This window comes from Anser brachyrhynchus (assembly GCF_964034855.1).
Source record: "Anser brachyrhynchus genome assembly, chromosome: W".
Lineage (NCBI taxonomy): Eukaryota > Metazoa > Chordata > Aves > Anseriformes > Anatidae > Anser > Anser brachyrhynchus.
Genome location: NC_137704.1, coordinates 25,120,970 through 25,135,106, shown reverse-complemented (window position 1 = coordinate 25,135,106; position 14,137 = coordinate 25,120,970). Strand labels below are relative to the sequence as shown.

The window sequence follows — 14,137 nt, the reverse complement described above, 5'->3', positions numbered from 1 at the left end:
GTTTGTAACAAAGCATTTTTATCGATCCGCCCTTTGGCAGCCCGAGGCGTTCCACCAACCACCACACTTTTTACACCTCAGCGTGCCTTTTCAAATACTAGAAATTTGTGAGGTGCTTTGGGGGGGCATCCCCCTCACCAACTGACAAGGTCGAGGTGCAGACAGGGAGAAGACCGAGAGGAAAAGCCCCTCGTCCTCCATGTAAAGCCGCCAACATGGGCCAAACCAGATATCAGTGCCCTGAGGGACCCTCACGGGGCCGCCCGCCATTTTGTGCCGCCGCCGATTCGCCTCAGGCCGTCCCCCCGCTCCCCTTTCCCCAAGCGCGGGGACGGCGAGGAGGGGACACATCAAATAAAGATAAAGAAATAATGAAATCAACAAAAAGCGGCGCCTGCGCGGAAATCGGTACAGGCGCCTCCTCCCTTGGCGTGGCGAATGTGCGGGCTGAGGGGCGCCACAGAGGGCGGGCGCGGAGCGGGGCGGCCATGGCGCTCCTCAGGGGTGAGTCGGGTTTTGGGGGGCCCGGAGGGGTCCTTGTGGGGTCCTGTCAGCCCGGGGCGCCCCCCTGTCACCCGGGGAGGCTCCCCAAAAGGGCTCGGGGGTCGGTGCCACGGGCTGGCCCCGCTGCCCTGCCCGAGGGGGCAGCGCCGGGTGCGGGGGGTGCAGCAAGGGCTGGGTCCCTCAGCCCCTCGGCGGGTTGTGGGGTTGAGAAAAAAAAGGGAAAATGGCATTTTTGAGCCCCTTTCTGTCTGCGGGGGGGTGGTGGGGTTGTGGGTGTTGGTTGGCTTGTGGGTCTTGCTTGGGTTTGTTTTGGTTTCTTCTGTTTTCCTCCTCACTGTCTTGTCGGTCCTGTGTCAGCATGGATAAACGGCTGGGAATAACATTAATATTTCAAATAAAGCACAGGGTGCTGGCACACCTCCGCTGGTCTAAAGACCCGTGACAGGATTATACTGTCCTTAACTTTCTGTAGGGCCGGAGGCAGCACACAAACCTATATGCAGGCATATGAAGTAACAGTGCAGGTTGAACGCCGCTTGTAAGCTCCAGCAGCTCCTGCAAGTGTTTTGTGTAAAGAACTACTTTGTGTGGTTTAAATCGTACGTCCTCTAAAAATAAGGTAAAGGAGTCCTGGTGAAGAAATATTTTCATACCAAGCGCATTTAAGAAGCGTTGGAGGGTTACAGAAGGTTTCAGATCTGTGTCTGATTTTGGCAGAGGGTTCTTAACAAAATCAAATTAAAACATGTCTTGAACTGAGTATTTGATAAGAATGCCCAGTTACCTCTACTTTCTAGTCCCAAAGGTTTCCAAATCCGTATGCATTTGGTAATATTCTGCTTTTGTCATGCATTTATCACCTTGGGAAATAGCGGAGACTGGGAGTCTTGCTGTGGTGATGTAGGACAGTGCTAATTAATGGGGACTTGGGAAAAAGGGCAGGGTTCCTCCTCACAGGATTTCATCTACCTCTTGTCTTCCTTTCTGAAATTCAGTGAAGGGTGTAGCGTTTGTAGATGATGTCTCTCCCCACAAGCAAAATGAGAGTAATTGCCCTCAGGGGAGTATCTCTGTGGTCAGTGTAATTTCATGCCTGCGAGGTAAGGTTGTGCTTTTTCTTCTTTCCTCGCTAGTTCACTCCAATCTTCTCCTTTAGTCTGAAACTACTGTTTTACTGAGCAGCCAGAAAGTGGACTCGGTTGCAGAACTGATCCACATGAATATCATCAGCCGTAGTCTTTATCCTTCTGTTGCATGATCTGGTCTGGGTTACACTTTGGCCCCGTGGTGCTGTGGGGGAAGACGTGGGCAGCGGCGAACGGTCGGGTTGGAAGAGAAAATGTTGTTAATTGTCAACTGAAGGGCAAAGTTCTACCCCACCCCGGGCCTGTTTGTAAAGCTGTCTGTGTGTGATTCAGCAGATAATGCGGGCAGCCAACCTCTAGGTCAAAAGGGAGGGGAAAAATTCTTTGGCTTGGTCGGGTCCTTGACCTGGTTCACAGCAAAGCCTTGCAGCTGAGTACTAATATACTAAATGTGGCTGTTTTCCATAATGATAAGTTAATTAAAGCATCCTCATTTTCTTTAGAACAAAAACACCTGTAGGGGTTCCCAGTTTCCATCTGTTATTAGTTTTCAGTTTGGTTTTTTTTAAATAAAACCTACATGTACAAGCTAAGTAAAAAAAACTTTCGGTGAATGGATTTCAGTCAGTGGACGTTCGTGCTTATCCTTGAAGCTGCAATTCTTGCTCGGTCTACATCAGGGCATTTCCCAGACGGTTTTCAGAGCGTAAGGACTGCCTGCTTCGGGTCCCAGCACTGCATTCAGGTCCTTGTCAGTGGAGCGAGCTTGACCTTCACGAGTTTGGAGAGTCCTTTCCTGTAAATCGTGCAGCCTGGGGTCCGCGTAATCCACGTACACGAGAGATGGAGGAGCACCCTCAGTGACAAACCAGCCAAAGATCGCGCAGCCTGTAACAGAAGGCCTGAAAGCAGTCAGAAGGGTGGTCGCGGGCAGCGTAAAGAACAGGCCTTTTCGTTTGCCTTCATCCTTCCATCTGTGCGTATCCTTCCAGCGTTGCTTAAAATAACAGCGGCTGTCCCATGGCAGCCGCAGAGAAGGCGCGTGAGCTCAACTGGGGGAAAGTTCACAGCCTGCTTCCCTCTTGTCCCGACACGTGGAAGCAGAGAGCTGCTGTGCCGAGCAGTCGGTACGTGTTCTGTAGGGTGCGGGGCTTTGCTGGAGCTCAAATCCTCTTAGGCTCCTTCCGGCCGAGGCGTTTGGGCGCCTGCACAGGCTCTCCTTTCCGTTGGAAACTGGATTTTCTTCTCCGAAGCTGGAAGACCGGTGCTAATGCAGCTTAGGTGACCTATATTAATTAGGAAAATATCATTATATTTTTATAAGAGAACGCTTTTTTTTCCTCTAAAGCTAAAGGTGTCAAATTTAAAACATTTTTAAAAAAAAACCTTTGTGAACACTGTTTCAGTGAGTAAGCCCCAAATTCCCTGATTTTTATAAGATAGGAAGTGGCCGTTTTCGGTTTTAAAAGAACAGTTCCTCATCTGACAGATTATTTCACGGGTATCCAGTGTGGGTTTTCATGGAAGTTCCCTTCATGCTTTTAGTGCGCTGTCACTGATATCTGATGGAGCGTGGCAGCCTCCTTTGTCTGCCCCGTATCCAAACTACCTACTTTTTCCAGACTTCTTGGAAAGGAGGTGTCCCTGGAGTCTTCTAGCTTTTCTTTCTGACCATTAATTCCGGCATATTTTCCCTGTCTAAAGTATCGCTGCCTCCTGTATCTTACTTGTCTTGAGCTGCTTGGGTTCACGCTGTCTTTTAGGATGAACGTAGGATGTCGATAGCGTTTATGAATCCTGTTGTGAATTTAGGATGTTATTCTGCTGAGGCTACCTTGCTCGTTTTCTCTTCGGTACGCCCTGTGTCTCCTTTTTTATGTGCTTCTCTTTGGTGTGGGTCTGGCTGTTAACTCACGTAAGCGAAAATAAGAGAGCCTGAGTGCTCCCTGATCTGCAGATCTGGATCTTTCTCGCTTCTGTTGCAGGTGTCTTCATCGTTGCGGCGAAGCGAACGCCTTTCGGGACCTACGGGGGCTTGCTGAAGGACTTCACGGCCACCGATCTGACAGAACATGCTGCTCGGGCTGCCCTGGCTGCCGGCAAGGTCTCCCCTGAGATCATCGACAGCGTCATCGTTGGCAACGTCATGCAGGTTGGTAGCACGGAAAACTCGCCGGCCGGGGATTATTTCAGTCATCTTCAGCGCGGTCCTATAGATAGCTCCCTCTGTTTCGCAGCCGAGAATAACCCACAGGGGTGGAAATGGAAGGGGTAAGTAGCGCTCGTAGCGTAGTGCTTCCCGTTCGTGTTTAAGGGACGTACCCTGCGTGATCGGTGCCGTTGCTGGGAGCAAGGCTTAGCTTTCTTCTAGCTCCACAAAAATAGTTTAAACCAGGTGAGGCTGATTCAAAAATACGGGTTCATCGCATGGCTAGGTGCTAATCCCTGCTATGTTTTTCCTGCTTTAATGACCTGTGTCATTAAATCATCGATGAATTTGCCCTGGATTGTATAAATCCTGTTCTTTTAGAGACTGGAACTGATTTGGGCCCATTTCCCTCGAGCTTTCTAAAGAGATTTTTTTAACAAAGAGTTTTTGATCTGGATGCTGTTGTATGCAGGGCACCGGCGTTACAAAGCCGCAGTTATCCACACATGTAGGTGAGGGTATTTGTTTTAGGCAGGTGCGTTTCTCTTCCTATTTTTGTTTTGCATTCTGATTTTATTGTGCTAAGGGTGGACGCTGACACTTCCCTTGCAAATCTGACTATTTCAAGGGTGCAGAAGAAAAAGATACCAGGGAACTGAAGTGATAAGTGACCAAACACGCTGTATTCCTTCTAAAGGATCCGTAGCCAAAAGAGTGGCTTTTGATTCTTCTGTCTGCCACGGCTACCATCTCGGTTTCTTTTACTCAAATTTTTGGGCTTTTTGTGAGAATTATTTGTCAAAAAAAACAGATAAATTGCTCCATCGTGTAATTCGTTTTCACGCAAGGAATAGCAGTCTTTTCACGTTGGAATTATATTTCTTTTCCTTTGCATCATACTCTTCCATCTCCCCCACCAGTAAATTTTCGATTTTTTAGTCCGTTTTCTACTCGGTTAAGTACAAGTAACTACGAAGGGGCTATTTTCAACTCCCCTTCTTCAGCAGAAATGACTCGGTTCCACTTTTTTTTCCACGGTTTCCATGGTCAGGTAGCGTTGTGCGCAGAATCGTGTGCTTATAACACCCGTTAGCTTGGGGCACGATCCCCAAGAGCGTAAGTTTTTTTGTTTTTTCTGTTTGGAAAAGATCGGTTCCCTGCCGGTGTGACTTTTGCTCAAGACGTTTGCTTCCCAACGAAATGTGAGTGTAACACAACTTATTGTTTGTTCCGCCCGCAGAGCTCCGCGGACGCAATTTACATCGCGCGACACGTCGGGTTGCGGGTGGGAGTTCCCGTCCCGGTTCCAGCCCTCACCGTCAACAGACTTTGCGGCTCTGGTTTCCAGGCCATCGCCAATGGATGTCAGGTACTGAGCTCTTTTTTTTTTCCTCCCGTATTTCTGTATTAGTTGTAACTTCTATCACGTTGTTAACTGAGAGAAGAGGTGTGTAAAAGCATTTATTGCGGGTTTGAGACGAGTTACGGGTTCTTGGCTACCACTGCTAGAGGCATCATATTGTCCTGCAGGGTCGTGTGCCTCTGCAGTGCTGTTTTTTTACGTCTGGTTTTGTAATTGTGTCTTTTTAATTGTGTCTTCGTTCAAAGATCCTCATGCTCTCATGGGTTAGGTAGTTTATGGCATCGCTTTTTTTAAAATAGAAAAAAAAAAATCAACTTATTTGCAGCTGACCATTGCGTGAGATTTATGAGAGATCCATTAGTGGCTTGAAATCACATCTCCTGATCCACCTTCTCTTTATTTCTGCTGGACTCTTCGATATCCTTTGTCAAACACGAAACTCTGCCACAGTTTCTAACGTGCGCTTTGGAAGTTTCCTGTGATGCCTTTTACCAGGGGATTTTTTTTAAGCTTTGCTTACTCCGTTCCTTCAACAAGTTCACTTGATTGCTGTCAAGAATAATTACATCATTGTTCATTTGACATTTTTCTGCTTAAAAAACGAGGTGTTTTTCACGCAGAAGTGTTGCTCATCTTTTTTAACGTAGTATTTACTCTCTGCCTAATCACAAGTTTCTCATAGTTCCCTTCAGAAAAGCAGCAACACGTTTTTTTTGTCTGAGGAGCAATGAATCGTTATGAGAGTGATTTTTTTCCCAATAATACTGATCTAAATGTTCTCCCTAGCGCTTTCTGGAAGTCTATACGCACTCCACTGAAAAGATCTGTTGGAGATTTTGTCCAAGCATCGTCGTGAGATCTTTACCCGCAGTGGCATTTCATCAGTGGTGCTTGTTCCTGTATTTTTCTGGCACGTGACGAGGCTGTTCACAACTGCTTAAATGTGCAGTTTCTAGAAACTGTAGGAAGCGTCTCAGCACATAATGCCACAAATCAGTCACAATTATTAATGAGTTACTGGTGGTGAATTAGTGTGTGGCTGGTGTTTCTTTTGGCAGTTTACCTGGCTAAAATTTTCTAATACTTTGTCCCTTTATTTATTAAGAATCATAAAGTCTAGTTTCAGGCTTAGAGGTTTAATTTGTGTTCCTTTTGAGACGATTGGGAGCTGAAGAGGCAACAGATGGGGGGAAAAAAAATAAGTTTTGGTTTTGTGGCAGTGATACTCAAACCCAAACCACAGGCTCAAACGTCTGTTAACCTAACCACACAAGCATGGAGATGCCATCAGGTTCTCAGTCCTGTTCCTCTTTCCTGTTATGTGTGCGTCTGTATTCTCTTCCTCCTTCGTTGTCATGACTGTTCCTCACTGACAGGAGGGGGAAAGAGCATGTGATGAAAGGGAGAGACCCCAATCCTAATAGGATAAGCCCAATCCTAATAGGGTAAGCCCTTTTTAAGTACGCACAACTAAGCATGAGTTCATTCTGTGTGTGGCTTTATAGTTGACGAGGTATTTTTCTAAACCGATCGTTACCGTCTTTCAAAACCAGCAGACTAAATCCTGAAATCCTAAATCTGTTTTGGTTTTATTTACAGGAAATTTGCCTTAATGACTCCGAAGTTGTCCTGTGTGGTGGAGCTGAAAACATGAGCCAGGCTCCTTATGCAGTTCGAAACATTCGGTTTGGAACCAGATTAGGAGCAGAACTCAAGGTCTAACTTCCTTTTTATTTCCTGTGAATGAAGTTGTGTTTCAAAAGGAGTGTAAAGTATCAGCCATATAGACGCTGCAGTCTTCTAAAGGAAATCGTTGGAGATTAGATCCAGATTTAGATGGTCAAAGCATTTATCCAGTAGTATGCAGACAGTAGGTTTCCATAATGCTGACGGTTTTGTAGCTTTTCCAAAACAATATTAGAATTTCTATTCCAAGGTAGGTGTAATAAAACACTCAGACCAAAAACTTAGGTCACTTGGTGTATCCCATCAAAGTGCTCCATATAATAGAAAAGCTAAAAAATCAGGATAATTAGAAACTGTCAGTAATAAATATTAATATTGCTGTGCTTTGTGGTCTTTTGTCTTTTAATACTGTTCCGTGCAGTTGGAAGACACCTTGTGGGAAGGTCTGACTGACACGCACGTGAAAATACCCATGGCAGTTACGGCTGAAAACCTGGCTGCAAAGTACAGCATCACGCGGGAGGACTGTGACCGCTACGCCTTCAAAACACAGCAGAGATGCAAAGCTGGTTGGTAAATTTAGGAATGCAAGCGTTCATGTGACGCCATTTTCAAATACAGAGAGTTTTTAGCAACAATCCGGACTGTTTGTAAGTTTTATGTGGCTCGTGCATATTGGCGTCGCTTGTTTTTGGATTGTCACTTGTTTTTTTGGTGCCGCTTGTTTTTTGGTTGTCACTTTTTTTTTTTTCCCTGGCTGCACGGCGTGTGGCTTGGTGCCCTTTTGGTGGGATGCCTGACGTCCCCTCCTTCCTTTCTTTTCTGCTGCAGAGTAGTCCTCTTCCACACCAGCCCACGTCCTTCTTGCACATCAACGTTTACTGTGATTGACCTAAATTGTTCTTTTTTTCTTCTGCAAGTCGTATGCTGTTCTACAACCCTTGAACATTTAGAGCAGATGGGGATCTAAGGAGGGGAAATTTCTTCAGGACCCGTTTTTAAACTTTTCTCTGGGCAGTTTATATCACCAAAGCCATAACTTAGAGGCGTTGTGTTACTACGAAGTCGATCGATAGTGTAAACAGGATAATAGCCAGTTGTGACCTTCAACATACATTGCAATCCAAAGGTGGCCGCGAGATAAAGGACCTAGGCATGTTTTTAGATTCAAATGATGTTGGTTTTTATCAGCTGCTACTCTTGAAGGTAGCTTTTATATTTTTAATGGGTGTGGAAGTCCTGTTCCTCAATATTCCTCAGTATTCATCAATAATCACAGGATCATCTAGGTTGGAAGAGACCTCCAAGATCACCCAGTCCAACCTCAGCCCTAACACTAACAAGCCCTCCACTAAACCGTATCACTAAGCTCTACATCTAAACGTCTTTTAAAGACCCCCAGGGATGGTGACTCAACCACTTCCCTGGGCAGCCCATTCCAATGCCTCACAACCCTTTCTGTAAAGAAGTTCATCCTAATATCCAACCTAGAAATAAGGGGATGCCCTCCCTGCTGATATTCGAAGCTAATTCCTACCGTTTCTGGAGCCTTTGCTGAAATAAAATCTCCAATATTAAAGTATTATTTGGAGAAGTTTTAGAAAGTATTCGTACAGTTTTTGTTCTGTTTCCAAAAAAACACAAACAAACAGTAAACCCCCAGCTGGCCCATTTAAACTAAAGGAAGCACAAATGGTACTGTCCCTGAACTCTTGGCTGAAACAGAGCAAAAGGCAATCGTATACTACATTTTTTTTTATCCGTCTTTTATTTTCCTTTGTGTGCTTGCAGCTCAAGATGCTGGCCATTTTAACGCGGAGATGGCACCGGTGGAAGTGAAAACAAAAAAAGGGAAGGAAAGCATGCAAAAGGACGAGCACCCGAAACCCCAGACCACTCCGGAGCAATTGGCAAAGCTCCCGGCCGTCTTTAAAAAGGATGGGACGGTCACGGCTGGGAATGCTTCAGTGAGTACGTCAAAGCCTTGGCTTACGGAAGTGTCACCTTTAACGTTCTCTAAATTCGTTGTCGCTGTCGTTACGCCTTTCTGAGCCACCTTCGGCTGTCAGCAGCGTCTCCTGATGGAGAGGATTTCTAATTCTTTATATTCGCAGTGGCTGCGTGGATTTAGCCATTCTGCTTTCTTCTGGGGGCGACGATTACTGATACCTGCTTTACAAATCAGCCGTTATCCCCCTGGGCACGCTGCTGCTTCTCTTCCTGCCACAATTAGTATCCTCTCTAGCCCAAACCACGCTCTGCTGTTACTCGGAGTAGGCTGAGAACTTAGCAGCGCGTCCTTCGGGACAGTTCCTCTTACAGTCATCACCTTCATCAATTGATCGATGTTCTTTGGGCTGCGGTGAGAATACAATCCCAATTCCTGCCTAAAATAGACCGTGGCCACAGTAAGGATGGGTGTCTGTGTAGTATCTTTTCCTATTAATGATACGTGGGTTACCTGATATTAATAGGGTCCCCGCAAATCTATGGAATGTTTCCCGTATAAGGGAGGCTTTCAGCGGCAAAAATGGATTTTACTTTTCTAAAACGTTAAAATTAATCAACTGTATTTAATAAAATTAATCATCTGTGTTTAACTTTCTTTCACAGTCGGCAGAGTAGTGAAAGATTGTGGTACGTTTTGAGTAAACACTAATATAATTCTTCATTAAACGTTAATGATAGCATTGTAGACTGAAAGTGGGTTTTGGTTTCTCTTTGAGGGGGACATATTTAGTTTAAAATGTGGGTTTTTTTTTTTGTTTGCGCTTTCTCCCCTAAGAATGCTTTTCTCTCTTACTGCAAGGGGGTGTGCGACGGAGCCAGCGCAGTCATCGTTGCCAGCGAATCGGCCCTTAAAAAGCACAGTCTCACTCCTCTGGCGAGAGTAGTAGCTTATCACTCATCCGGCTGTGACCCTTCCATAATGGGCATCGGTAAGCGGCAATAAAGCACGTTTTTCTTACGGCATCAAGCACGCTCTTCTTGTGGTGGGCGTCCTAAGAAAGGAGGCTGCAGCGTACCGAGTCTGGTAGCTCTGAAGGAGAAATTTGGGTGGCTTCCTGCAGAGGGATTGTCCCGCGGCATCCATCCAACCCTTTTATGCAGAGGGATGGACTTCGGTTTGGCTGAAAGGGTATTCGCAGTGCCTGACCTAGAGTGTTAGCTCTGAACTACAGTCCCTCCAGCCACGTTTTTTCCCCTTTTTTTACTCTCTTAGTTAAGAAAACAGGTGTGCTCTCAATTTTTTTTAAAACCTGGTTTTCTCCTGAAGCTTACCTTAGTTTCCCGTAAGCTTTCCATCCCATTATCGCGTAATTACGAGTCGCCTTGTTGAAAAAATATTGGCTATGTGTACCCTTTCGAGCCGTAACTCAGTTGCTCAAGTTAAGACTGGATTCAAGTTAAGACGGGACAGATGTGTCCGTTTAGGCATTATTCTGGCAAACCAACCGACTTTTTTGCACGTCCCGTATTTTACGCTTTCTCACCAAGTAGCTGTTAACGCAAACAAACCCTCAAAGCTGATCCAGACGTGCCGGGAGTCTTCCCTTCTGTTCAGTTCGTAGACAGCATTGTATCCCAGCATTACTTTCCCTCTCTGCCCTTCTGTTCAGAGAAGTCGTTGTTGGCTGGTTTCACGTGTCAGGAGAGATGCAAATGAAGCATTGTCAGATTTTGCTTTCTCGCTCGGGCTATCCGACTAACCCAACCTTCAAAGCAAATGTAGAGGGAGGGTTTCTTTCGCTAGACTTCACGCTGTCGTTGTGCTTTCTAAACCAGCCCATTCTTCGTAGGTCAGGCAACTCTTTCAGCCTGTTTAAAAACTTCGTAAGTCATACGGAGAAACAGCTCGTGTCTTCGCTTCTTAATACCGCGGCTTGTCCCCAGCAACCCAAAAAGACCAGAAGAGATTCATAGACATGACAGCAATGGATCTGAGAGAACAGAGGAGCTCAGACCGAACGACTGCCTTTTCACATACTGATGGTGTTAGGGAGCCCTGCCTTTACAATCTCTGAGAGAATTCATTATTTAAGAAAGAGAAAAGGGAGGTTGGGGGGGGTGGGAAGTTTAGTCTCCTTGTCTGTCATTAGGAGTCTTTGTGTTGTCCACATGAGACCCTCCCGTTTCTCTCTCACACAATGAGCATACTAAAATCAGTCCATGAAATACATCTAGGGCCTAGTATTAAGCCGGAGTCTTTCTAATGATCCACTGAGCTTTGACCTGGGCCCTTTCTTCTTTGTAACCTTTCTGCCTCTTAGGTCATTTACTCATTTTTATGCTTTGTTTATTCCTGAGCTCTGAGTTGTCCGCACCATTTCTTGGTAGTGAGATACTTAAAAAGCATTTTAGGATTGGTTTTATTCGTCTGACGGTCAGCTCCCATCTAACGTCACGGTGTCCTTGACCTGCAAGCACATATCGAAACAGCCCTTTCAAATTCTCTTTGAGGGTATCTTTCCTTAGGTAGCTGTGCTTTGAGATGAATCTTTCTTAGTGGATTTTACTAGGTTGCAGATGTCAGCTTTCTTCTAGAGACAATTTTATTGCCAAACTAATACTCTCCCAAAAAAATCTTACTTGCTTCAGTGGACTGCTTCAGCCTGGGTCCAAAGCGACATTTCGTTGTGTGTTTTTGTTGTTTGCTTTTTTTGTTTGTTTGTTCTTAAGCTAGATTTACAGCTAAGTTATACTAAGAGCACCAAAACAGCAGTACCCATAATTAAACACATGACCACCAAGCTCCAGAAAGCCTGCCTTATTTTTTTTTTTTGTGTGTGAGTACTGGAGAGGAGAATGCCTCAAAAGGTGGTTTTATTTGTCATGGGATTCTGTCCTCTTGACTTGAAACTTAGGTACGCGTTCACCAACATCGCTGTGCAGCAGCAATGACGCTCCTAACTTTCCTTGGCAGTTTGTTGAGGAAGATGTCAAATAGTTAATTGTTTAGGTTTTGGAGTTCTCTCGCCACCTAATAAAGTAGGTGAGTGCCATATCCGAGGTTCATGGGCTCCACAGCAGCTCATGGGGATGGAATCTGTTGAGGCTTTATAAAGCTATCCAATGTATAGCATGTTCATAAGGCTTTATTTTTCCTTTCATTAACTGTGCACATAATTTTCCAAATAGGCCCTGTACCTGCAATTACTGAGGTTCTGAAGAAAGCGGGACTGACCCTGAAGGACATGGATTTGATAGAGGTGAGAGGATTTAACGCGAACAGCGAGGTTACCCATCTTTTTAGCAGGAACGCTTCCCCTCGTACAAGTGGCCAGTTGAACGGATGTGAACGGCTGTATTATTTCTCTGGTGTTTCAGGTGAATGAGGCATTTGCACCGCAATATCTGGCTGTTGAGAAAGTGTTGGGCCTCGACCCTGAGAAAACCAACGTCAACGGAGGTGCCATCGCTATCGGCCATCCTTTGGGTGCTTCGGGAGCACGGATCACAGCTCATCTGGTTCACGAATTAAGGTATGTGTATGGCCAACAGCTACTGGTAATGCAGTGCTGACGTATTCACGCCTGCAAAGGCGTTGTAGCACTACGACTAAAATCTTCCAGTCCACTGGCTCTAAATTGTCATCACTGAGGTGTTCCTCTTTGTACACAAACGTTGCCTGTGTCCTGCAGTCCAAGTCCAGCCTCGCATTCCATTCTCTCGTCATTACAGGACTTTTTGCCTTCCTCTTCTTCTGATCCAAAGCCCCCAGCAGTCAGTGGGAAGCTTCCTTTATTGAAATTGCCTCGATCAAAGTCTGTCCCTTCCTTAACGGGCTACATTTAAAAGCCTTTGCCATCGCCCTCCTTCTCCTTTAATCCGTTTTCAGAAATGCTGACTCTTTTGGCTTGCTTGGTATGCTCAGTATCATTTTAATCTGAATTTTCCCTTTATTTTTTTTTCCTTCCCCCTCCCCTCCCTTCAGGGCAGAGATCCCTATATGTTTTCGCTGGTACTTGCAACACTCTACTAATATTCAACCATAAAACCTTAATTTACAGCTTGCAAAAAATGGTTGAGTGCGGCCGTAGAAAACTTAGCTTTTAAAGACCACCTTGGCCATAAAATTATATTTGAGTTATGCGATATTTTACCATGTGTTGAAACCTGAAGTATCCCCTAATGCCGTTCCTTTCTGTTTTGTGCTCCTAAGAGCAATATAATAAACTGTCTTTTAGGTGGGAAAGACCCAGACGCAGAACTCTGTTTTTCTACAGAAATATTTCAGTAGCAGCTGAGGCTTCGTAAGATTTTCCTAGGAAAAGAAGATTGGAAAATCTCCTCGTTATTAGTACCTTTGAAAAGTCGATAGCTAGTTTCTGTTGATAAAATCGGGACAACAGCTACCGTGGTTTCATAAATGTAAGTCATTTTCACTGTTGTATTTTCTCTACAGGCGGCGTGGTGGGAAATACGCAGTCGGGTCAGCTTGCATTGGAGGTGGACAGGGTATTGCCCTTCTCATTGAGAACACCGCCTGAGAGATTTTGGAGACTTCAGCGGTGCCCAAATTCCTGATTCTGTGGAAAACTTCTGCCTTCTGTGACAGTAAAGCATCACTGCCTCCCTTCACGTGTTCCTGCAAGATTAAGGAATAACTGAGAAGTCTGAATTCTGAACGAGAAGACTCAGTAATGTCTTTGTACCTAAAGAAAGTGTAGTACCAATGTAATTTCACACTGATGACGTATTTTCTAAAAGCCTCTTTTCAATCAAGTTTATTATATTTCCGTAGGCAAAATTCTTTTCATTTCCTGAGGAAATTGCCTGTCAAACTTTCACCAAACCTGCCTTAAAATAGCAGTGCGGCTTGTTAAGCAAGTATTGCTTTAACTTTCCTTATTTCAGCTGCTGCTGCTGTCTGGCACATGTGCCTCTCTTATCAGGAAATGTGGAAACTTAATTGGAGACCATCTGAAGTATATACTGATCGTAGATCGATGGCTCTAACCTGTACCCTGCTGTTTTGCAAGGTAAAAGAAAATGAGGGGAAGCTGAAATCGTCATTGTGCCTCTTGAAAGAACAATAAATGTAATGAAAAAGGTCTCGGCGTGTGTTTGTGAATTTGTTTTAAATCACTGTACTGTGCTACATGGGCTAAAGTGGTAGCGAAGACTTCAGTCTTCAGTTTCTCATCTTCATCCTGTTGAGATGTGACTTCTTCCTGCCACTCCACTGCCTTGAGCTGTGGTGATTGTGAAAGATTCGAGGCCATTCAGAACCAGAATGTCCAGACGAGCAACGAGTTCAAGTCAAGGCAAGTGGCGTTAGAACTGGTGGGTAGCAGTTAAAAGTATGCTGATCACCATTCCTAAGGTTACTTACGGATGCAGTTTCTT

At 45.1% G+C, this 14,137-nt stretch overlaps 1 protein-coding gene across 1 annotated transcript; it reads left to right on the top strand.

Annotated features, from left to right (window-relative positions):
- Positions 1-200: 200 nt before the first annotated feature.
- ACAA2 (acetyl-CoA acyltransferase 2) lies at positions 201-13,842 on the top strand. Its single transcript, XM_080572197.1, has 10 exons — positions 201-504; positions 3,575-3,741; positions 4,979-5,107; positions 6,701-6,817; positions 7,209-7,356; positions 8,579-8,754; positions 9,597-9,726; positions 11,927-11,997; positions 12,116-12,270; positions 13,194-13,842. The coding sequence occupies exons 1-10, from the start codon at positions 216-218 to the stop codon at positions 13,276-13,278; spliced, it is 1,467 nt and encodes a 488-aa protein (XP_080428323.1). The 5' UTR covers positions 201-215; the 3' UTR covers positions 13,279-13,842.
- The last annotated feature ends 295 nt before the right edge of the window (positions 13,843-14,137 follow it).